The sequence below is a fragment of the Phoenix dactylifera genome, chromosome 9, assembly GCF_051530095.1.
Source record: "Phoenix dactylifera cultivar Ajwa chromosome 9, Ajwa_hap1_PhDact_Kaust_v1.1, whole genome shotgun sequence".
Taxonomy (NCBI): Eukaryota; Viridiplantae; Streptophyta; class Magnoliopsida; order Arecales; family Arecaceae; genus Phoenix; species Phoenix dactylifera.
In genome coordinates this window covers 5060333-5085611 of record NC_143198.1, presented here as the reverse complement: position 1 = coordinate 5085611, position 25279 = coordinate 5060333, and the positions used below count along the sequence as shown (strand labels likewise).

Genomic DNA, 25279 nt, shown 5'->3' with positions numbered 1-25279 from the left:
ATAACAAAGTATAATAATATATAATATGTATTAATACATAAATATATGATATAGTATAATATTAATGTAATGCAATATAATATTATTATAATATAGTACTATAACATTATGTATTATAGAATAATAATTTAATATAATAATAAATTATTTAAATAACATATCAATATATTATGATATAATGTAATATAATATTATATTTATAGTATAATACAATAATAAATATATAAAATATTATAATTATTAGTGTAAATTAATTTTTCATCCTTCTAATGACCATTTATCTCTCTAACAAATAAAGAGAAAGGAAGAAGAAGATTGAGAGGGAAAGGGAGAAAGGAAGAGGTGGGATAAGGATTTTGGGGGAAAAAAATGTGATTTAAATGGGGGTATTTTGGTCCAAAAAACAGCTTCCCGACAAAGCTGAAAACAGCATTTTCGGAAAGCTCCAAATTGGAGCTTCTCCCCAAAAGCTATTTTCAACTTTCCGCAAAAGCTGAAATAGCTTTGCGAAAATTTTACCAAACATCATTTTTTATCTAAAAATACTTTTGGAGGGCTAGAAAGTGCTTTTTGGCCCTCCAAAAACTCCCCCAAACAGGGCCTAAAACTACCATCTAGTTTTGTGTAATGTAGATATATACTGGCCAAAGATATGCCCTTGCATATTAGTTCCTAGCTGACATGAAATTCCCTGGTAATTGTTTGAAAACCTTAGGATAATATCCTACCTTTGTCTCTACAACAACACCACCACTAAAATAAAAAAAATACTATCGTTATCTTGATTAAAAACGTTTGGTGTTACCAAATAGGCCTGCAAGCACAAATGTAGAGTTCCTTTCATCATTACGGCAGCTGCAAATCTTGAAATTTTAAATTCATCAGATAGAATAGAATGGTCGTACCTTAACAACTAGAAGAGACGGGGTAAATAAATCAATTAGATAATTAGAACACATCAATTCAGCATCAGTCAAAGATAATGAGACTGAAATAATTAAGGCTAAATACTAAAGTCAATATCACTGTTTCAAGAAAAAATGACTCGGGTGGGCTGTGTCTAGGCACCTACATTAAAATTTTGAATCATGTTTAGCCTTAGAAGATGCTATCAATTTATAAATTAGTATTTGCTATTGCGACTTTTAATATTTTCGACTCACCATCCCTTGATGTGTTTTTATTTCTTTTATTGCATTAAGCTATTCTTTGAGATTCTTTCTATATTTATTAATTTCTTATAATTTATTATTTTCAAGCTACCTTAACCTCTACTTGTTTGCATTAAGAGTTAGGAAACTCCCTGGTCGTCTCGCCTGCTGATTACAATCTTTTAAAACATTTAGGATTTCACATACAAAAGGAATTATCCTCAATTAGATCTATGAACTGCCATCATAAGCAAGGATCCTCAATTAGAAGTTCGTCAGGAGACATGGATTTAGAATTTTAGACACAGATAGAGATTCCAATAAAAACAATGGCTCAGGTTTCCTTGATACAATTGGATGCCTGGTAAAAATACAACTATTCTCACTTCTCGCCAACAAGTCATTTGTTTTTATTTTTACGTTGCTGAAAAACAAGATGATTCAATACATATTGAAGTGAAAAACAAACACCCTAATCTACGATCCGGACTTGAATGGATTGGGACACAGCCGGTCTAGCAGATGAGCAGCTAACATCAGAGTCAAAGACCACCAGAATCATGTCCCCTGGTCTCACACTACCTCTGAGCTTCATAAGACCAACTGTTTCCTTAAAATTATCTTCCATGGCATCTGATAATGGAAATTCAAGTGGGACGACGCCCCAGTGCAGATTCATACCCTTTCTGGCATTAGCATTGTCAGTGAATGCGAAAATCGGAGGGTTTGGACGGTTGCGCGACAGAAGTGATGCCATGCGACCATGCTTCGTGTACACAAAAATGGCATCAACTCCGAGGTTATTAGCTGCACATAGAGAGTAGATGGTTGGAGATTCAGCAGAATAAAAGGAAAAATGTGCTGACAGAAAGTATAGAAGTGATTATAAATGAAAACAGAATCTCTATAATTTGTAGCACCATAACTAAATCCAGCAACCCATGGCTTATAAATGTGAAATAATATCTGCTCGATCCGAACAGGAATAAAATCAACTTCTTGCAATAACGAATATCCATCAGAATCAATTTTTACTCCTGCTCTAAAATACAATGCATTACTAGAACATAAAGAAGCAAAAGACATACCCATTTCCACAGCGCAGTTACAAATCTGCTCGGAAATCTGATCAGGCAAGGTCTCTGCAAGTTGAGGTAGGAAGAGAAGGTTTTGCCGGTTTTCCTCACGACTGCATAATTCCATTCTTCCACTAGCCATGCACAAGACTGACAGAGCCTTTTCTGCATTTGATCCAACTGCTGACTCACCTGACAACATTAAGGCATCTGCTTGCTGCCTTACAGCTTGGGAAACATCTGCAACCTTATTAAATAAAAATGAAATTGTAATTAGAAAAGAAAAATTAAAGAGGAGAAATGTCGAGGGCTATTAAGTAAGACGAACTACGAATACTTTATCCAGATGAAGAAAAGGAATGAAATCTGACAAGAGAACCAGAATAAAGGTGCAGTAACAGGCATAAATGCTCAGGGGGATGTGTTCACTGTTTTAAGACGACCTTATTTAACTCAAAACTGGAGTCTATAGTCACTAGTCCCTACTTGATCAGAAATTTCAGTGTCTAAGGAGTATAAGCAACACTTCAAATCTGTGATCCAGATAAGATGGATGGAATACACTGGAAAAATTCCAGTTTCTCTATGCATATGCATGCATACATTACTGATAAAACTGCAGACTATTCTGCAGTCACAATAAAACATCACTTCTTGCTGGAAATAACCTAAAAGGGAAATATGTTTATATCTACTCTAGCAATGTACTTAGACTTCATCACCATCACCATCAGAAGTTACGGGCATAGCTCACATACTAGAGATAATGGGAGCGAAAATCAGTTCGTAATCTGTATATACATCAAGCGATCCTTGGCAACAATTTTCAAACACCTGGAGATCACTGTTTTGTAGCAATTATCTTTTCTACAACACCTCCAGCTTGCTATGAACACAAAAACATGTTGGATGCAGGTTTCATGGGCAAGACATAAGTAGAAAATGGTAGCTCCTATAATTTCGAAAAAAAAAAGAAGAAGATTTTTTTGGGTTTTATCATATCCTTTGGGTAAATTTTGGTATAAATCAGCTACATGCTTTCTCCCTTCAGATTTGAATCAATTATAACATTGGTGAGTTTGTTCAACATTCACCCCTTTTCATCACAAAAATGTCTGTTCATGCATCTTGGTTCATGTGTTTTGCTTATATTATTGTATTGATCATTTAGAAGTTAAACATGTTGAAGTACAATAAATCATTCTACTAATACATTTGATCATTTCTACTATCTCCACCTTCATAGACAAAGGAGGCCTTACATATCTTCAGTGAGAAATCATTTTACAAAGATTTTTAAAGTAGTTGCAGAACTCCATGGAAAAGTAATCTGACCTATAGAGATATGCACACGTACATAATGTATGTATTATGTATGCATACATATGCACTTGTGTTTGCTATACGACACAGACTCACCTGTTTCAGAATAATAAATAAGAATATTCTGATGCAGCGCAGCTGACAGAGAAAATACCAGCATAAATTCACAATTCGTCATCTTTTCAGACATAAAAGTAAAAGACTGTAATTTTCCCATTTAGAAACACATTGCCTCAAAATCTTCATAGCCAAGAAAACTCCTTGTGTTTCTGATTGGCTTCAGTGCCAAACACATAATGGATGAGCAGAAAACTATAGATGCAGATATAGGACTGCCTCCTTATTGATAGTTCAATAAATAAATTTTCAGGAATTATTTATGAGCCCCAAACATATCCTAGAAGTGGCAGCATTATATCATAAGAGCAACATAAGCTTAGCAACAGCAAGTGGAAAATATAAATAATACCTCAGCTCGCGTTGGGGTCGGATATTCAACCATGGATTCAAGAAGCTGAGAAGCTACTATCACAGGCTTGTTCAATTGCCTGCACAGATAAGTAAGCTCCTGCTGGATGGTTGGGATCTGTTCTAGAGGAACCTGAACTCCAAGATCACCACGTGCCACCATTATCCCATCAGAAGCTTTTACAATGACTTCTACATTCTTGAGAGATTCCAAACTCTCAATCTTCGCTAGAACTTTAATGAACCTGTAAGATGAAAGTCTTAAAATAAGATAATGAATATGCAAATAGGGAATAACACCCCAAACAAATGATGCATGGAAACCTGCTTTGAATAACTTCAACAAATAAATCCTAGATAATTAAATGACCCTGATATCCATAAATTTATCAGATTTGATAAAGAAAAACTGCTTTAGCTTTCAGAACAAGAAACAGTCCCCATATTTTAGCATATTATTGCTCCATATCCTACTGCTTCAAAATCCAAAAATAAATACATACTGAAATGCAGTAAGCGTTTAAGTTGAAAAAACTTATGCTAAGAGTATGAAAATGATTTAATCAATTAATCAATCAGTACAAGAAAAGTAGTCCTTAACCAGTTAAAGATGAAGAGTAAGTGAAAATAAATTGGTCAAATCACCTCCAAAACTTTCTTTTTTCCCCTGTAAATCAAATAATTGACTGATAACATTAAACTGTAACCATGACAAAGCATACCACTAAATACCACTCCCAGCATGAAGTCAAATTGTAGATGTTCATCAGCCTGACTTCTTGAGTGAGTCCGACACAGTCTTACTAATATAATACTATGACAACAGTAGGCATATCAGTAATTTAGTATCTACCGGGCATATGTATGTGCATTGATATTGTCATGCATTGTATACATATGTTGCACCAGAGGACTATAGCCTAAGGTGATTGTAGATATTGCACTATAGTGAAGTAAATTAAAAAAATTCAAAAGATCATCTCATTCATTAAATTTTGATTATATAGTTCAGAGTTACAGTATTAAGAATGTAAGGTTCCATTATTTTCTGATGTGATCATTAAATCTGTTCATCACCATAGCTTCTTTGATCAATAAAATCAGTGCAAATTAAAGCGAACTTACCTAGTTAGTTTAGAAGATCTCATGATAAAGTAATACAGAAGCATAGGGTAACCATATCCAGATCATAGTACATGTCAAAGTAAACAAAATATACTCAATATAGATAAGAATATAATGTCATTGATGTCAATATAGACCATATTACTTCTGGAGGTCATGATCCACAGATAATCATCTGTTTCCACGTAGAGAAAGAGAAAAGAATTATTTTGAGGCTATTAATTTGCTTACTGTGATGATCTTGTGGAAAGATAACTCTTCAAATTGGTGATATCATTAACATCCTTTACAAATGAGACAGCAATATAATCAACTCCTTCAGATATTCCAAACTCAATGTCAGCCCAGTCCTACATGTCAACAAGTTTAAACAAATTAATAGGAAAAGTGATAGCCGATATAGACTTTAAGTTCTGGATCAAGAGTGAAATTTATAGAGAAAAAGGAGAAAACCAATGACAGAAATTTTAGTAATTATTCACCAGGAATCAAGACAGTGTCAAAAAAATGCCAGCAAATGCATACTTGTGATTATGTACAAGCCTCATGATATCATTTGTTATAAAATATTTTTTAAAAAAACTAGCCTTTGTTGATAAGGTCGGGAGCCCAGAGTTCATCTCCACAAGTTTCCCATTCCTCCAGAACGATAACTTAGCTCGAGGTAGCAGCAGGCCAGGGTCTGTGCACTTGCAACGCAAATCATTCTCAACCTTCTCAATGACTTCAAAAGTTGCCATCCCACCATCTATGACTATTTCATCTCCCACCAGAACACCTGCCAAACATAAATTTAAAAGCACACACAAGAAAGGATTGTAAGGCATTTATGATTCAAACCTACAAATCCAACTCGAACTTAACATCATACTTTCAGAAAATCCTTCAAAGTTCACTTGAATTGTGGAAGGACGAGAACCCTCAAACTTCTCTATAGTAAATAACCATACAGATCCATCCTGTATCACACCAAAATAAGGAAAAATACCACATCAACATGCAGCCATTTCATATAAGGAGCAAACTAAGGGAAATATCAACATTATACAATAAGCAGAAACAAAGCCCAAATGCGCCTTCACCAATTATTTTAAATAAAGAGACGAATTTCAGCTTCTTAAAACCAGAAAGACAAACTGAACAATCATCAAGAAACATTACTGCAGCCAGAGTAAATCTTCGCCACTTATTTTACATGGAGAGACTAATTTCTGCTTCTTAACACCGAAAAGACAAACCAAGCAATTATCAAGAAACATTAGCAGCCACCAAATGAGGCTATTTGCTGAACAGATAATTAAATTAACATGTCAAAAAAAAAAAGCTGTCAAGTTTCTCTGTGGCAGTCCACTGAACACTCAAGTTGCAAACTTTGATCACATAAGCTGTCAAGTAAACATTTTTAGAATAAGAAATAGAAGCATAAAACCTCAGCTTTGATGGACGAGGCGCTCCCATGACCGACCATGTGCATCTGGCTCCCCTCGGTGTCGATCATCACTCCGATGCAGAACCCTTTCTCATGGTTCAACCTCTTGATAGTCCTGATCACCTCCCGGTGCCACTCCCTCGTGTTGTGGCCCATGTTGAGCCGGGCCACGTTCATCCCTCCCCGCGCCAGCCGCTCCAGCTCCTTCTCGCCACAGCACGCTGGTCCCACCGTGCACACCAGCTTCGTCTTCCTCAGCCCCATGAACCCCCTCTTCTTCAGCTCCGCCTCCGAAACCACATCGAATTCAAACCCCTCCAAGGAAGGAGCTTTCGTCTGCTCGGTCTCGACCAGCAATGACGACCGGATACGGAATCCAGCACGAGCTCTACAACTCCCATGAATAGAACGGGGAAGCGAGAAGCCACGGAAGCCGGAATTGGACCGAGAGATGAAGGGTTTGGCGGAGATCTGGGGGGCGAAGAGGGAGCGCGCGGCGGCCGCCATTGACCGGTGGATTGGTGGGAGGGGAGCTTGGTTTAGTTTCGAGGGGTCGATGGTTCCGAGAGGGAACGGGGGCGGAGAGGAGAAGGGAAAGGGGAGACCATTTCTAGGTGAGAGGACGGAGAAACCAAGGACGGAAAGGCGAAAAGACCCACCGTTTCCACGCCACGATTGAAAACGAGGTACAGGGCAGGGAAGCGGCTGGGAATAAACGGTCAGCAGCGCCGGTAGTTTATTTAATTTCCCTCCAAGGGTGGGAATGGGTTTGTGCATTGCGATTTGTGCTTGTGAATCTGATGGAGTAATGGATGGTAGATGAAAGCCATGAGTGAGATATCATCCATGCCGTTTAGGCAAGAGTACCCTCTCCCACTTTCCACCGCCGATGATCCTGCAGCCCATGATATCGCCTTCCGCCGCCGATGATCCCCCCCGTTTCTCACCACCATCTCCAATTTGCCTCACTATCCATACTCTCAACAATCCCTAATATTATCAATAATCCTTACTATCATTTACCACTGCCAATAATCTTCACTAGCTCCTATCACTATGGATAATCTTTATTATAACCTATAATTATTCTTAGCTATCAACAATCTCTACCATTATCTATCATCACTCATCAAAAGAAAGAACAGGCTTCCCAACTTTCTTCCCGCCGCCCTCCCTTCTCCCCTTTTCTCCAATATATGTAGTGTTACCATCGTCATCATAATCGTTCATTGAAAAGAAAGAGAACTAGGAGAATGCGAGAGAACCAAAATAGGTTCCTTTCTCTTTCTATTTCTTCTTCTTTCTGTAATTGACTTCATGGTTATCACCACACCGCCATAGGTGTTGTTCACTGAAAATAGAGATAGAGAGAGAAAGAGTTTCATTCTAATTTTTAAATACCTTTTTATTATCTATTAATGAAAAAGGAAAGACAAATAATATTGCAAAAACATTTATGCCAGTTTATGCATAGATCATTTGATTCCACAAGCAATGTTCATAGATTAATGTGCAATATGTATATTTGTAATTTGTGACACATACCTAGATATATCATATATGCACGCACATGTTTAAAGTATGGGATGTACCAATTTAAAATAGTTGATTCATAATTAGAACAATTGATTCACACATCTAAGCAAATTGATGGATACCACTTTTTTGCTAGATTATGCATGCCTTATAATCTCTAATGCATATGTGTACAACTCAGAAAACACATATACAGATTTTTGGCGAGATCAAGATTTTTCAAAATCTTAGCTAATATATCAGTATTGAGATATTGAAATCTTGGTAGATAATGACAAATCAAAAACTAACAATTAGTTTAAGCATAGATTATGAAATTATCCAAAATTAACAATTAATCGAAGCAGTTATTAATTAGTGCATCTATTTAAAGAAACGAAGAATGGAAAAAGTGTAAATGGATTTACGTTGGCATTGCATCGATCAATGTGAAAATATTATCAGCCAATATAATGAGGACTAGGCTAGAAATCAAGGGGCTAGGCCACCTTCCTCGAATCTAGTCTGATTGGTTTTGGGCTTTCAGCTGGGCCAAAGCCCAAAAGTTCTATAAAATTTTTTTTCGCAGACGCGCCGCAATCGAATTGCCCGAAGCCCAAGCAAGCTCAAACTCAAATCAAGCCTGAGTTAGCCCTGATGGAGGAGGCTTTATAGAAGCTAGAATTTTGGCAACGGGTAGAACCGTAGAAGACGAGGAGAGAGCTGGTGGCGAGTTGGGAGATGCTAAAAAGCAGATATTTAATTTAGAACTAAGAAGGATATGGAGCAGGATAGGGAGGACGACTGTAAGAGTTCGGAACCTCTTGTCGATAGGTAGAGAGCCCTCAGCGCGACAGATGGATTGCAGCTGGATTTGGAGGATGCACATTCACCCCCCGAGTGGTCTTGTTCCTGTGGAAGGTGGCTTGGGGGTGTTTACCTACTAGTGGGGTTTTGGTGAGGCGAGGAGTGAGGGTTCCTGCCGGATGTGGAGCTTGTCAGGCGACGGAGGAGACCATCTACCATGTTTTTTTTGGTGCCGGAGAGCCAGTCAGATATGGAGATATGCTTCAGCTCAGCCTGACCAGAGGCAGATGTGGGCGTCCATTGAGGAGTTCCTACGACATTTGGAGGCCTCGATTCGAGGATCTGTACGAGAGAAAAGGGGGACTCGTGATGCCTACCTGACCTATCACTACTGGCTGGAGAGGAATACACGGGTTTTCGATGGCGAGAGCCTCCATCCGAGGGTGGTGGTGGACCGAGCTCTACGGCATGTGGTGGAGATCACCGACACTATTGAGGCTTCACCTACTAGGTTGGTCAAGGACATTTGGGGCCCCCATTCTGCTCTTGCAGCATCCAGAACGATATTAGTATCCTGGGTGCCCCCACCCTCTGGCTTTGTTAAGATGAACTTCGATGGCAGCGTATCAGCGGACGGAAGCTGCGGAGATGTGGGATTTATTATTAGGGATCATGACGCTAGACTGGTGGCGGCAGGTGGACGGAGGATTTTTGGTTCATTAGTGGTGACCGCGGAGCTTCGGGTGGCCTGCGAGGGTGTTTCCAATGCGAGGCAGGTACTAGGTTCAGATCGCATCCTTCTCGAGGGGGACTCGACCACGGTGATCGGGTGGATCTGGGAAGAGGGGTGCTCAGTTGAGGACCGGCCGCTGCTCCACGATATTCGCAGAGCTTTGGGGGAGATTGACTCCTACCAGGCCATGCACGTATATTGGGAGGCGAAACGGTGTTGCAGATTAGGTTGCTTCCTTTGCGACTCATCATTCGGGAGGCCTATGCCTTTGCGCAGCATTTTGTTTTCTGATTTTATTGGCCATCTTCACACTCGTCAAGTATGAGCTGCCGATGTACCAAAAAAAAAAAAGTTTAACCTAGAAGCTAGAAAAGAAACGAAAAAGTACTGAATATACATACATATATATATATATATATATATATATATATATATATATATATATATATATATATATATATATATATATATATATATATATATATATATATATATATATATATATATATATATATATATATATATATATATATATATATTACTAAAGCTATGGGTTACTTGCACATTTTCTTCCTACTGACCTCTAGCCTCTCATCTCAGGTCTTCAGAAGATCTCGGTAGAATACTCCTAACCTCTCACCAGTATCTCCTCTTGCCTGCGACCTTGTACCATAATGCTCTTGAACAATCTCTCCCTATGCAAGAATTGAGAAAAGTCTCTAAGAAAGCTTTATTATTTTCGGTGATGAAAATTAGGCATATGGAGGGGATATCTATAAGTTTCAAAGCTCTTGTATTGTAGAATACTCATGGGATCCCTTGGAAGGTGGACTCTATCTTTAGATTCTATCTTGATGATTAGAAAGCCAGCTTTGGTTCATTTCGATAACAATATGATTAGAAAGCCAGCTTGGGACTTTAGATCTAAGCTCCATCGAAACCTTTTCGAGGTCCAGTCGAAAGCTCGACATAACGATATTTCGGTTTCTAGTATAGAGTTGAGGGAGGCGTGCGCAAGCCTCTGACATGCTCGGCTAGCCTTGCGAGCTTGCTTTGTCATCCTGGAAGGCGACTCGGTTATAGTTAATTATCAGCTGGATCTAGAGGGGTCCGAGGGGTATGGGTGACGACTATCTTCTACTTCGTGACATCTGGGCCATGACGAGGGATGGAGTGGTCTTTTAGGCCAAGCATATTTTCCGTAAAGCCAATGGGGCAGCGGATTAGGTGGCCGCCTGTGTGGCCAGCCATACTGATAGTATCGTGTGGGCTAGAGATGGGGAGCTACCTTGGGTATTTTGAGATATTTTATTTTCTGATTTTATTAGATGTATTCGGACTCATTAGATATGAATCATTAAAAAGAAAAAATAGACGACGAAGGACTCATTAGATATAAATCATCCGTCCTTAAAAAGAAAAAGAAGGAATGGAAGAAGAGGAGGAGGAGCTCGGCATAAAGCCAGCCCATTTCAAGCCCATTTCAAATCTCAGTCGGCAGCGCCGAAACCGTAGTTTGGAGGCAACCATGGAATTCTAATCGCCTTGCGTCATGAAGCCACAAGCGCGTTGCCCGTAAGAAGCTTGGCCGAGCGAACAATCCCATCTATTTTGGTAACGGCGCCACCTGGCACGAATGTGATGGGGGTCAATTCCGTCATCTGCCCATCCTTGGATTCAAACGCCACCGCGAGTATTCCCGTCAATTTCTCTACTCGTTAAATTGACCCCCCGGCCGTCCGTTGCCTCTCCCTCCCATCGTCGTTCTCCGAGCGCTTGGAAAAATTAGGGTTCTCCGATTCTAGGGTTTCTAGGATCTCAAGCATCTGATACTCGCATTCCAATTCTTAGGGGTCTAGAAGCCGGCCCTCGATTCGTACATTCTTTTCTTCGGATTTCTGGAGGGGGAGTTGCTTGAATTCAAGGGTTTCGAGTCGGGAGGTGGTGACCATGAGGTTGGACGAAGAAATCTCCTCTTCACAGCGGCCGAAGCTCGTCGTGGGATATGCTCTGACGTCTAAGAAGGTCAGGAGTTTCATGCAGCCGAAGCTTGAAAGATTGGCTAGGTAATGCGGTCACGATAGCGTTCCTTGATGCAATTTTCTTTCTTTCTTTTTTTTTTCGTTTTCCGATTTATGGTTTGAAATGGTTGGCTGCTCTTGATCGAAAAGGTTGGGGATGATAAATCAATCATATCGAGCTTCCTGATAATTGCGAAAAGGATTGATTTTGTTTGTTATTGGTATGTGTTGAATGTTGATGCAGTTTTGGGTGTGTGTTCGTGGTGGACGGAATCTTAAAATTTATTGTTTATTTTGTCTTTTTTTAAAATTCAAATAAAATAACTCCTAATTATTTTTCATCTGTTCTTTTTCTCTCCATCTGCTGAAGCGTGCACTTTCTTTCACATGATTTATGATGGGTTTTTGTTTTCTCTCTTTTTCTTGTTCGGGAGCATATATATTTTATGATTCATTGGGAGGCTGATTTTCCCTTTTAACTTTTGAAATTTTGTTTGAAGTTTTCCTCGTCAAAAGGTTCTTGTTTGTCTTATTATATCAAGAGGATTTTCATGTCCTTGCGAAGCCTGACTCAGACAATATCGAGTCAAACAACATTACATTATTTTTATTTTGAAACTTTGTTCACAGAAAAATATGCTTAGGAGGATGGAGTTTGTAGATTCTATTTACAGTATCTATTAGTTTGTGTTTGCTTAAGATCTCATTGTTGAGTAATACGGAGATGAGTTCTGTTGAGATGGTACAACTTAGTAGTTGGTGGAAAAGGATGCAATGATAACTATGTATTCTATACACAGCACCTGAGCTGAGCTGGCTGGAGCTTGCTGTAGTCTCCATTCAGTTCCATTTTTGTATTCAAATTGACTATGTGTAAAGGATTTTATACGTCACTCAAATAATACTGACTAATCTAAGAAACATCTGGATTATTTGAATTGGAATACTTAGTAGTATGAATATAAGGGATTATTTGAATCAGAATATTCTGTTAGATAACTATGGAATGCTGGGTTATTTGAATTGGAATATTCTTCTGTATATACATTGTTAGGATCAGGCTGGGAACCTGTGATTTTTAAAAAAAATGGAATCTCTTGTATTGTAGCTTGAAAAAAGTCTATTATTGGGACCAGTTGATGCTGTGTTCTTCACTAAAAAAGTTCATGTGCTAGTTCTGGTCATGGCCAATGCTCATAAAGTTTATCACCTTGCACATGGTTTATGTAACATTTGAAATTTACATAGTTACTGACTTGTTGCATAGAATGTCTGATATATAATTTATAGCATTTCCGACTTGACAAGATGGTTTGATATTTTGTCCAAAGTTAGGTGTATGTTTTCCTTTTCAACTTGACTTCATAGTTTACAATTTCTTCCATTTATGTTATGTCTAACCAAAAAAAGAAAAAAAACCGAAACTGGCATCTTGAATAAGCCAATATTTCCATCTTGTTTGGATGGAGCCCAATATCTGTCATGTTTGGATGAAGCTTTACCCTTTATAGATTTTTTATTTTTGTGCGGATAGAGAATTAGTTTTGGATGGAAGAATTCCAACAACATCTTTTGTTAAAGTGTGAATTGCTTTCAACTTTTATTTGTCATGGTTGTCATGTGGGACCTAGGAAGAGCTAATTGTTAGCAACGGCAATGATGAGTTGCTGGAAAAGGAGACATGAGGGGAATTGAGGCTTGGATACGGTTCAAGAACTACTGTATTGCATTACTTTGTTATTCTCAAACATCTTAACTAAGTATCTACCTTCTTTTGTAGAAATAATTATCTGAAATGATACTTAATTTTATTCGATTTTAATTATTTATTATTTTGATTAGTGTATTATTACTTATTTGAACTTGTTTGGGCTGAAAAAGTTCCAGCATGTTTATTTCTTAGGCTGACAGAGCTCTGCTCTGGTATTGTAAACCTTGCTTGATGGATTGGCATAAAAATAAAAAATATCATGTGCATTGTATCGTACTAATGTTTCTTGGGCTTATGAGGTTGATAGAACAACTCATTCTTTTCTGGGTTTGTCTTCAGGCCATCTCAATGAACTTGTATTTTTGTGTCATGTCGGTTCATTTTCATTGTTCTGAACCAGCACGGTATATGCTGCTCTGTCCTGGCCAATTGTATTTATATCTATGTTGACTTATTTACCTGGATACACGGGCCTGGTTCTCGTTTTATCCTGTGTCAAATTGTAGCAATTGTCAGCTATACGATTTATCAGTTTGCCAGGTTCACTGTTTAGAATCTCTGGTATTCCTGGCATATGTGATAAATATGTACATATTGTTGTAAACATCGACCTCCCAGTGTTTTTATTTTTAAACATATGACTTTGAAATGTGGTGCAGGAAGAAGGGGATTTTATTTGTTGCGATTGACGAAAACAGACCTCTTTCAGATCAAGGTCCTTTTAATATTGTTCTCCACAAGGTGAGTGCTTTAATGAACTATATTTGACTCTCTAGTCTTATGTGGATTCCAAATGGTTAAAAGTCTTTGTTTTTTTTTTTGTTAGATTGATATATATATATATATACACACACACATTTATATTTATGTATGTATGTATGTGTACAGATATATGCATGCATGCATACATGGGAGTAGTGATTAGCTTGTCAATTCATTATTTTAATTCATCTATTTTTACATCATTCACCATAAACATGTGTCTCAAAGAAGTTGATGCATCTGATATCTACCAAAAATCTTCTAGATCCTTTTCATCTAACCATTGTGTTCTGCTGTACTCTCCAGTTGTCAGGAAAAAAGTGGCGTCAAATTCTTGAGGTTCGTAAGTCTGAACTGCATGTGATACACCTTATCTTGTATACTACATTAGATTATGATTTGAACTCGATGGCTCCATGCAATTCAACATTTCTGTTTCTTGTTGCAATAGAGCTGCCAGTTCGAGTGGATGGTCTAGTACGATCTAGCATTGACTGGTAAATGGAGAGATCCTTTAGAGTTTAAGCTATTTTCCCTGATGTAATTTGCAGACTGCATCTTCTTTCTTTATCATAAATCATGATCTTATAATTAAAATGATGAAGTGTTAAATAATATGGCAATTGAGGGTTTTGCCTTCGATGACAAGCTTATCTAGCTCTTGCTTGGTGATCTATTTAGGTGTTATTGATGGCACTTGCATTATATTTTGGTTGTTATCAAATTCAAAAAATCATCTTCCTTTTGTTTTTCTAATTGTTTGTTTGCATTTTTGTCTCTGAAGACAAAAGTAGCTGAGTCACTACATTATTTACTTATTATATTTTGGTTGTTATCAAATTCAAAAAATCATCTTCCATTTTTTTTTTTCTGATTATTTGTTTGCCTTTTCATCTCCAAAGACAATAGTATCCGAGTCATCAAATTATTTACTTATTATATTTTAGTTGTTATCAAATTCAAAAAATCATCTTCAATTTTTTTTCTAATTGTTTTTTGCTTTTTTTGTCTCTGAAGACAAAAATCTGAGTCACTACATTATTTACTTCTAGTCATATTAGACGAAGTTTCAAAGAAGCCAACTAATCCAGTAACTCTTTACATGTGTATATTGTTACAAATTCATGAAACCATGTTGAGATAACTAGTGTGGATATTTAAGCATGTACAGAATACAGATAAGTATGCCATACACTTATGTATTATGCTGAAAATTCTGATCAAATTTGCAGGCTGTGGAACTTCTGTGGTAAGCTGAAACTGAAATGATACAGTATTGCAAAAATTATAATATAATTTAATCATTAAACAAGTAATAGGGATTGATACGTTTTCCTACTTAGCTGTATGATCTTGAAGATCTATGTAAATATACTTGAAATAATTTAACTTCCCCATTGATGTTTATGTAATTTCATATTTTCCTTGCAGTTATCTTGTTGTACATTTTCAAGATTAATTGCTTGTTTTGGGTGTTTTCAATAGACTCTTCAACCCCTCAAGCATCCTTTGTTACTTTATAATGAGCATTCTTTGACAGATACAAGGGAGCAATTCTACATGCTGTCATCATTGTTAGGATGGGGATAAATATATGTCTATTCTTGCTAAATACAATGTGAATTAGTCCAATGTTTCTTGCATATTGGATATGACTGTGTGTGTTGCTATTAGTCATAACTTATGTGTGAGCCTTGGTTGTCAGAATTTCGATCACTTGCTTGTGATGACAGTAACTATTGTATATTATTAGATTGCATATAACACCACTTGCTGTCAATCCAGTTGCTCCGATAACTGAACTGGAAGTGTGCTTGCAATTGCCGAGGTCTTGCTTGCTAGTAGGTTTTAATTATAATAAAATGCTATACGCTTATACCGGTAAGGACGTCAGTTTTCTGCTAAGATACCCTTTGATATATATGTTCTTATATCAACTGGCTGATTGTGTTGGAGAGTAAGTTAATGCACCGCAAGTAGAGAGTGTGCACGCACTGGAGGATGTATTGCCTGCATTATGCTTGTCTTTTTTATATATCATAGCTTCTTTCTTCTGTGTGCTTATTCTACTAATCTTCTCTTGTCATAAGAACAAATATGTCTTTAACTCTTTGCTAGGCTGTCAACACTTTCTTGTTTTGCATGTGTTATGTCATGTCATACTTGTTGTGTTTGGTGATGCAGAAATAATGATCCTAAAAATGCAATAATTAGTAAGTCTGGATCTGCATTTGCTTTTGATCTATTTCCGACATTGATTGCTCCAGAGCAGTTAGCTCTTAGTAGGTGATTCCATGTATCCTGCACTTCATCCATTTTCACTAAGCATTTTAAGCACCTAAAAATGCATCTTTTTGCACAATCTTTAAACATTTGTTGCTAGGAGCTAGTAACTGGCAAGCTCATGGCCTTTGGTCTGGTATGCTTCTGCCTGTTATGAAACTGAGCGGTAGTCCTATCAAATAGCCTCTAAATGAAGTGCTTTATTAAGTTTATTTAGCTAGTAATAATTAGTTGGAACTGTTATAAAACTTTTTCTTGTAATTATTCTTTCTTTTGGCAATATAGTTATTGACTTATAGTTTTTGTAGTCTGGTAGTCGTCATGGAAATAAAAAAAAGGTTTAAATTGCTATTAGGAAAAAATTCCGCTGAAAAAGTAAATAAAAAGCATTGTGAATTGGAACATTGAAATATTTCAGTCTTTTATATGGCTTGTTCCTGTCCAGTAATTTTATGACTTAACTTGAAGTATTGATATTTTACTAAATTCACTCTCTGCCATCCTTGTTCCATATTCTTGAAGGATTACTGGGAAGAACATCCAGAAGTGACTGTTCTTGATCCACCGGATGCCATACAGCAGTTACGCAATCGCCAATCAATGCTTCAATATGCATCCAATTTGAATTTGTCTGATTGCTATGGTAATTCCTCTATTTGCTTTCTTTTTTTTTTTTTAATTTTTAATCCCAGTCTTAATGTGTGGGCTCCCAATGCATAGCTGTCAATTTTTTTCTCTCTTAAAATTCTGATAAATACATTCGCAGAAGCCATTATAGGATTATGCTGAGTTGGCTCAAGGCTTGAATAACATGCTCGCATCCTTTTTTGATTCAGAAAACATGTTGCTTCTTTCATGTCCTTTTGGTATATTAGAAATCGCTGACGGATCATATATTGGGCATCAGATCTGAAACTTGGTAGCCAAAATCTTCTACCCAGGGTAGTGTACCTACTTCAGAATCTTTCTGGAATCTTGAACCTGCACCTGCTTCCTAAACACTTGCTTGCTAAAAATGTTTCTAGAGTATCCACTTCCTTACACCCACACCCGTTCAAACACCTGCAACATCCACTCCATCTAGCAACTAAGGTCTGAAATATCATTAGGTTAATACTGATATCTTGCAAAGTTTACATTCTCTTTGATGATGGTCCACTATGTTATATTCATCCATGTCTTTGTTAGATGGGTAAGTGCCCATAGTTCTGGTCATGATTATCTATTTTGTGCATGTATGCATAGTTTTATTTATGTAGCTTCTTACTTTGATTTTCCATTGTGCAATTGACTTGCTGCAGGTAAAATTGGGGTTCCTAGGCAACTAGTTATAACTGAAGACCCTACATCCATCCCACGTGCTGTTGCGGAGGCTGGACTAACATTACCGTTAGGTATTCTGCCTATCTATGTTTCCAAATCATGTAGTTTCTAACTTTTTTATTTCTTAGCATGGAGACCTTATATATATATATATATATATATATATATATATATATATATATATATGTATACATACATACATATATATATATATATATGTATGTATACATACATATATATATATATATATGTATACATACATACATATATATATGTATGTATGTATACATATATATATATATATATATATATATATATATATATATATATATATATGTATATACATACATACATACATACATACATATGCCTGGAACATTATTGACTTAGTAGGAATGAGCATAATTATATGATCAGAGGGAGTTACTAATTTTCTGTGATGCATCAGTGACTTGTAATATACTAATAACTGGGTGCCAGTGTAGATTCAGGTACTTCAACTGTCAAGTTAAATTTTAGAAAATAATGAAAATCCATTATCCAGAAGCATGCAAACAACTTTTTTGATTGCATGTTTTTGATCGTACATTTTATTGACCTAAAGTAGTTAAAAGAACTGGGTCATGCATGTATAGTCATGTATGGGACCTCATCTGAAAGTTCATTACCCAGAATTCTGCCCATTAAGGAGTGCAGCATCTTTGCCATGCATATTCTGGATAAAGGGTTTGGTGAGTTTATTTAGCTAGTCAAAATTTGTGTTAATACACAGTGCATTCAGCTTTTAATAATTGGGACTAGCTAAAACTGCAAGGCCTGTTGGTGAACATCGAGAAGCTCTTGAAAAAACCTGACATTAGCAACTCATGAACTCAAGACATGTGGTTCCCAAACATGTTGCAAAATTTGACGTGGGTCTACTTAAGTACCGGACATACCTTTCAAGTAATTGTGTTTCTTTCCTACCATCGCGTCCTTCAAATGATTTTCTATTTTGAAATTTCCTAGCATATCTAGTATTTTGGAGGAGTGTAATAGAATCCATGGGTTTTAGGTTAAGTAGGACCAAGACGGAATATATAAAATGCAACCATTTTTGGTATTATGAAGCTCTTAAGAGTAATCATTTTTGGTATTTTAGGATCAATTATTCATTAAAAAAAGGAGATTGAAGAGGATGTTATCCCTATGATTAAAACAGGTTGAATAAAATTGAGGAATGCAACTGGATATTATGTAATTATAAGATATATGTGAAGTTGAAGGAAAAAATTTATAAGATAGTCATACGATCAGCTATACCTATGGTATAGAATGTTGAGTAGTTAGAAAATAACATGTGTATAAGATGAGTGGTCGAAATGAGAATGTTAAAATAGATGTGTGGTAATGCAAGAAAAGATAGAATAAAAAATGAAGTCATTCATGACAGAAAGGAGGTAGCACACAGTGAGGACAAATTAAGAGATAGATGTCTTAGATGGCTTAAACATGTACAATATAGGCCGAGGAAAGCACTTGTTTGAAGGAGTGATTTGATACATGTAGAAGGAAAGAGGGGTAAGTAAATCAAAAATCACTTGAGATGAAATAGTAAGGAAGGATTTGATATCTCAACATCTTTTAGAAAGTATGGCCCTAAACTAAGTGGAATAGTGGAAAAGGATTCATGTAGCATTTCTCAACTAGTTTGGAATTAAGGCTTAGTTGAGTTGAGTTGTATCTAGTTTTTCATGCGGTTCACAAGGATGGAATCCCCAAAGATTGAACTTTTAAAATTTTTAGCTAATTTTAGGAACAACTTATGTTTGCGGCTTCAGCTATATGAGTATATTTGGAACTTTACATCCGTGAGTTAAGACATGACGAGATTTCTTACTGTGTTGTTTCTTATTTACTACAGTTGCTAAGCCATTAGTGGCGGACGGAAGTGCAAAATCACATGAATTATCTCTTGCTTTTGATCAATTTGCCTTGTCAAAGCTTGACCCTCCCTTGGTTCTCCAGGAGTTTGTTAATCACGGTATGATTGCTATAGTTAATGAACGATGTCATTCTTTCTGATAGCTATATCACTATTGACATTGGATCTAATTTTTTTTGCTTGATTGCAGGTGGTGTTCTCTTTAAGGTCTATATAGTGGGGGAGTCGATAAAGGTTGTGCGCCGGTTTTCTCTTCCTGATGTTAATAAATGTGAACTACTTGATACTGCTGGTGTGTTTCGGTTCCCAAGGGTGTCTTGTGCTGCTGCTTCGGCTGATGATGCTGATCTGGAGCCTGATATTGCTGGTAGAGGCCATCCATGATTTCTCTGACTATATGTTCTTAGATTGGCTTATAGCTCTGGTTTTTGTGCAGTGTCAAACTGAACCTGCACTCTTTCTATGATGAAGGAGATACTGATTTTTTCCCCTCTTCTATTGCAGAACTTCCTCCACGACCTTTGCTCGAGAGGCTTGCTAGAGAGCTTCGTTGCCGATTGGTAAAATATCTCACTCTGATTCTGTGCATAACTCTTGCAGTAACCTTTCTTATTGTAATTAATTGTTGTCTATGTGGTTAGGGTCTTCGATTGTTCAACATGGATATAATCAGAGAGCATGGAACAAGGGACCAGTTTTATGTCATCGATATCAACTATTTTCCTGGTAAGTGAAACCTGCTAATTCATTAAGGTATACTAGATTTTTCCTGTACCATTCTTTTATAAGTGAATTGGATTAAAATTTCATGTTTTTGAAAGTAGCAAATAACATGTTTATCAATATAGAAAGATAACTTACATTTAGGATGTTGCTTTATTTGTAGTTGACTGCACATTGATTATATACACTTAGTTTCTATACGCTGTATCTCTTATGGTTATTTGCTCATTAGGTGTACCTTCTTGTAATTAGTATACATGCACCGAAAAATGTACACTTGTTCTATGAGCTCTTTTAAGTTGGATAAGATTATCCAATAGCACGTACAAAGGCCTTTAGAGGATGATACCTAAAATAGACAGTTTAATTTACTTGAAGTCAGTAACTAGAATCATGATACGGTGATGGTTGAGCAATATTAATTGTTTATTGTATTACTTCTATTGTGTTAGTGAAAAGCAGACTGAAGAGGCGAAATTAGGGTAGAAATTTGAGGAATGAGCAGCATTTAGTTGTGTCCGACTCAGAAGAAATGAATTCTGTCTTTCTAATGACATTTACACTATTGTTCATTCTTAATGTTTGCAAATTTGTCCCAAAAACACTAGAAGTCATTTTTATAAAACAAAAATAAATAAATAAATTGTATGTATCAATGAACCTGAGTTTATGTTGACTACCATACCAAATTGATTAGTTAATTTCCCTTAGGTTAAAGAGATTATGTAAAATTTTTCTAATTAAAAAGAAGAAAATTTGTGGCATTACGTAAAACTTATACAATGATGATATGGGTACTTCAAGGAACAAATTAAGTGTCATCAATTGCCCTGGAGGCAACTTAAATAGCTCTAAATTCAGTCAGTTGGTGAGAATGCAGTTTTTAGTAAAGTTTGCTACTCCATTTTGGAGTGCTAGGAGGTGTTGTTCCTTTTCTTTTCATGCTTATGTGTCGAAAGTGTAATTTGAAAATCAAAATCAAGTATTCAGGTAATACTAATTAGACTTGGATGGGAGAATGAAGGGAAGTCAAGATTTTTTTTGAACAAGTCATCTGGCTTTCAGATTTAGTTTGAACGCTCAATGCCTATGAACATTGGCCCATGTTAGTGATACCTCTGGAAGTATATCTAGGAATGCCCACCTCTTGGTTGGTGAGATACATATATCACGTTTCAGATTCTAATTTCACATAAATGATTACAATCCCCATGATTGTTGTCATTGTTGTGTGGAGCCATGGACGTAGAGTTGAGAACTGGACTTTACATATATCTATGCATTAAACTCGCTCGGATGGAAAAGGAGATATGTGGAGATATAGGGGAAAAAATAACTACACTCAACCGACACATATATAACATTATATAAAAGAAAACATTAAAGGATGTTATTTGTGATGGTTCTTTATAGTATGTATATGAGCTAGGGTGCTTTTGAGTAAGCGAGGCAATTTATAACCCGACCCATCAACTTGACCCACGAACGACCCGCTTTAAGCAGGTTTGGATTTGACATTAACATGCTTGGGTCGTAAATGGGTCAACTTGTTTAAACCTGTTTATTAAATGAATTGGGTTTAGGTTTAAACCTTTGACTCGTTTAATAATTAGGTCAGATTATGACCCAATTCGTTTAACCTGTTTAACCTGTTTGAGACCTACCTAACATGTTTCTGCCTGTTTAACCCGACCTGCTTAACCTGTTTAACTTGTTTAAATCTATTTAACTCGTTAAAAATCCATCTAACCTATTTAACCTATTTAATAAATAGGTTATATGGATCGAGTCAGGTTACCTATTTAATAAATAGGTTAAAGTCAGATTTGAAATTTTGACCTGTTTAATAAACATATCGGGTTTGGGTTGATAAATTTTTGACCTGACCTGTATCTAACCCAAACCCTATCTGACCCGACTTGATTAGATTGCCACCCTGACTTCTGAGAGCATTTGACTCCTAATGCTTCCTAATCAAAAGAAATAAAGGACCTTTCAAAATGAAAATCAATGCTGTTGATCATAATCTGAGATGCATTAGATACTTGGAAACTATTTTTTTAAGGTATCTTGCCAATGCATCAAACCAATAAAAAAAATGAATAGTAGCAATATAGCTAGTAAGTAAAACATAGTAGAAACTATATAATTTACAATTCCAAATCGTTGATCTTGATCTAAACATATTAAATCATATAGATCAAATTTTGCCTAATTTGAATGTTTCTAAACTATAGATCAAATTGAAACATGATATCTTGTCATTGAATTTTTAGTTGATACATGGCTAAAAGATCTCCAAGATGTATAATTTTTGATTTCTGGTCAATTTAAATGTCGTAGATCAAGATCCATGGTGCTGACTTTCATTCTGAGAGGTGCTTCATTGATTTTGACTAGAAGTATTGGGAGGCAAGTGTTCTCAGAAGCTTCCCAGCTCATTTCTCTCTCTCTCTCTCTGTGTGTGTGTGTGTGTCTATATATATATGTGTGTGTGTGTGTCTATCTATCTATCTATCTATCTATCTATCTATCTATATATATATATATATATATATGTATATATATATATGTATATATATATATATATGTATATATATATATATATATATATATATATATCAAAACATTAAAGGATGTTACTTGTGACGGGGCTTTTAATTTACATGTTTCACCGCTGATCTTTAAAAGCTGAAATCAAAGAATTTTTATAAGTATCCAAATGTTTGACTCATATCCAATTTAGATATTTGACATGGTTTCTTGGAGCTGGGTGCAAATGTCCAGGTAACTTAGGTAATTGGTTCAGAACGACGTTTAGTAGTCTGTAATTATTCAAGAACCATATCCGGTGGAATGTTGCTAATTTTTATCTAGGTGCAGCTTGGTTGATTTCAGGTATTAACTAGGAAATGGTTAGTCCTTGAAATTGGAGAGCAAGGGGGGAGGTTGATTTGTTCTTTATTTTTGGGGTTTTCTCATGGGGAGGGGGGGGGGGGGGGGGGGGGAGGATGGATTAGTTCCTTGTGGTTCTTAAATATTGGCCAGCGCTTGTTTTCCATCGCAACATGTTTTTAAGTTTTATTGTAGTCCAAGTTTTGTATATTACGTACTTAAGTGAATGTGTGACTTAGAGGATATTATGTGTGCATGTGTGTGTTACATTGCAGTATGCATCTAAATATTATTATAATCAATGCTTGCATATTATTTACTTAAGTGAATGTGTGAGAGGATTTTTTTGATGTGTGTATGTGTCTCCTGTTTTCTTTCTTTCTTCAACTTTTGAAAGCTAGGATAATATGGCATAATTTGCTTAATTATTTAGTTAATATTGTGCATGTATCCCTTTTTTTTTCTTAATTAATAATCTCAAATTTGTTCTAAATTGTAGGTGTCAAAAATTCAGATGCTTGTACTGATTTTTCTTTTTTTTCTTTGGGATCCATGCAGGTTACGGTAAAATGCCAGGCTACGAGCACATATTTACTGACTTCCTCATAGGCCTGGTTCAAGTATGAAAGGCTTTTGTGTGACACTTGAAGGTGTTAAAAGTCTTTTAAATTTTCTAGCATGATTGTGGTCGTTTGATCACTAAGAAGCTACAGCTTGAGAGAGCAGAATATGTATCTGGAGATTGATGGCAAGATGGTGGCCGCAAAACAGGAAATTTACAAAGTCTACATGGTGGCTGTGATTTGAGAAACCTTGACAGAGGCAGGTTGGTGGCCTCAAATGGATTTCACCTTTCTTCAGTTGGTCATCGCCATAGATGCATGCAACCTCAACTGAATAACAAACTCTATTTTCGTTTGGATTGTACATTTTCAATTATTGATTTTTTCAGTGTATCTTTGAGAAAAATCGATCGTCAAGTTCATTAACTGATAGCTCTAAGATCAAAGGCATATTTTGCTTTTCCACTTTGCCTGTGAAAGCAAAAACTATAAACAACCTTTTGCCCAGAGTCAGTACTTGTCATTTTGTTGGTTAAAGATAAGAAGATTGGATCTTATATCTCCATTTTCATTTCTTTTATTATTTGAGAGTAAATATGTGGGGCAAAGCAGAACACTGGTTCATGGGTGGCAGAGTGACTAGTTTGTGGTGCAATATTGATGTCAGTATGCTGGCATTTAAATATAGCCACTTGGTCATCAGATTATTTCTGGCTGCTGCTTCTTGTGACCTGATAGAACATGATGTTTCTTACTCAAAAGGCTTGGCAATAATGCTTATGAGGGGGCTGCTGTCTCCCAGGTTCTTCAAGAATATATGTGCTAAGTTATCCTGCATTTTGGCTAGAAATGGGCTACATAAAAAGGGTAGCCCTCTACAACTAGTTCCAATGTTCGTTGGGCATATGGCCATAACCAGGTTCGACAGCAAATGCTACCCGTCCATGATACAAATATGCTGATAATTGTAGCCCTCTACAATTAGTTCCAATGTCCGTTAAACATGACGCATGCGTTACATCTATTCACATACCAATGGTATTTTTTGGATCTGTTTTTTATGCTATTTCAAGTTTTTTACCGTGTCTATACTCATGCGGTGATTTTGTTTTTTGAGCTGTTTTTGATTTTATTTCAGGTTTTTCTGTAACCATCAGATCGCCTCCTTTTCAGCCCATATCTCTTCATTGTACAACTCCAATCCATCTTGTTTTTATAGGCAGTTTATCTAATCCATGAACTCTAAATTCAATTCTTATATATATATATATATATATATATATATATATATATATATATATATATATATATAATGAACTTTCTTCATATCATCTTTTTTGCCAAGGCTTTTTGGGCTAAAGAATATTGCAAGTTGATGCTGTTCTGCCAAATTTTCCTTTTCATTTAAATAATACTCCAGAAATACCACTCTATTTTTTGCATCTCT

General features: G+C 36.3%; 2 protein-coding genes across 2 annotated transcripts; one reads left to right on the top strand and one right to left on the bottom strand.

Moving 5' to 3' along the window:
- Window positions 1–1440: 1440 nt before the first annotated feature.
- On the bottom strand, window positions 1441–7288 carry LOC103705348 (pyruvate kinase isozyme A, chloroplastic-like). The gene is made up of 7 exons (XM_008789014.5): window positions 6573–7288; window positions 6015–6102; window positions 5731–5921; window positions 5375–5493; window positions 4020–4263; window positions 2240–2474; window positions 1441–1958 (listed from the first exon to the last, which is right to left on the bottom strand). The coding sequence occupies exons 1-7, from the start codon at window positions 7077–7079 to the stop codon at window positions 1624–1626; spliced, it is 1719 nt and encodes a 572-aa protein (XP_008787236.4). The 5' UTR covers window positions 7080–7288; the 3' UTR covers window positions 1441–1623.
- Window positions 7289–11340: 4052 nt separating this feature from the next.
- LOC103705347 (inositol-tetrakisphosphate 1-kinase 3-like) lies at window positions 11341–24397 on the top strand. The gene is made up of 10 exons (XM_008789011.4): window positions 11341–11693; window positions 14019–14100; window positions 14428–14460; window positions 16927–17047; window positions 17706–17798; window positions 19631–19750; window positions 19842–20018; window positions 20156–20211; window positions 20293–20377; window positions 23828–24397. Exons 1-10 carry the CDS (start codon window positions 11578–11580, stop codon window positions 23893–23895), a joined length of 951 nt encoding a protein of 316 aa, XP_008787233.3. The 5' UTR covers window positions 11341–11577; the 3' UTR covers window positions 23896–24397.
- The last annotated feature ends 882 nt before the right edge of the window (window positions 24398–25279 follow it).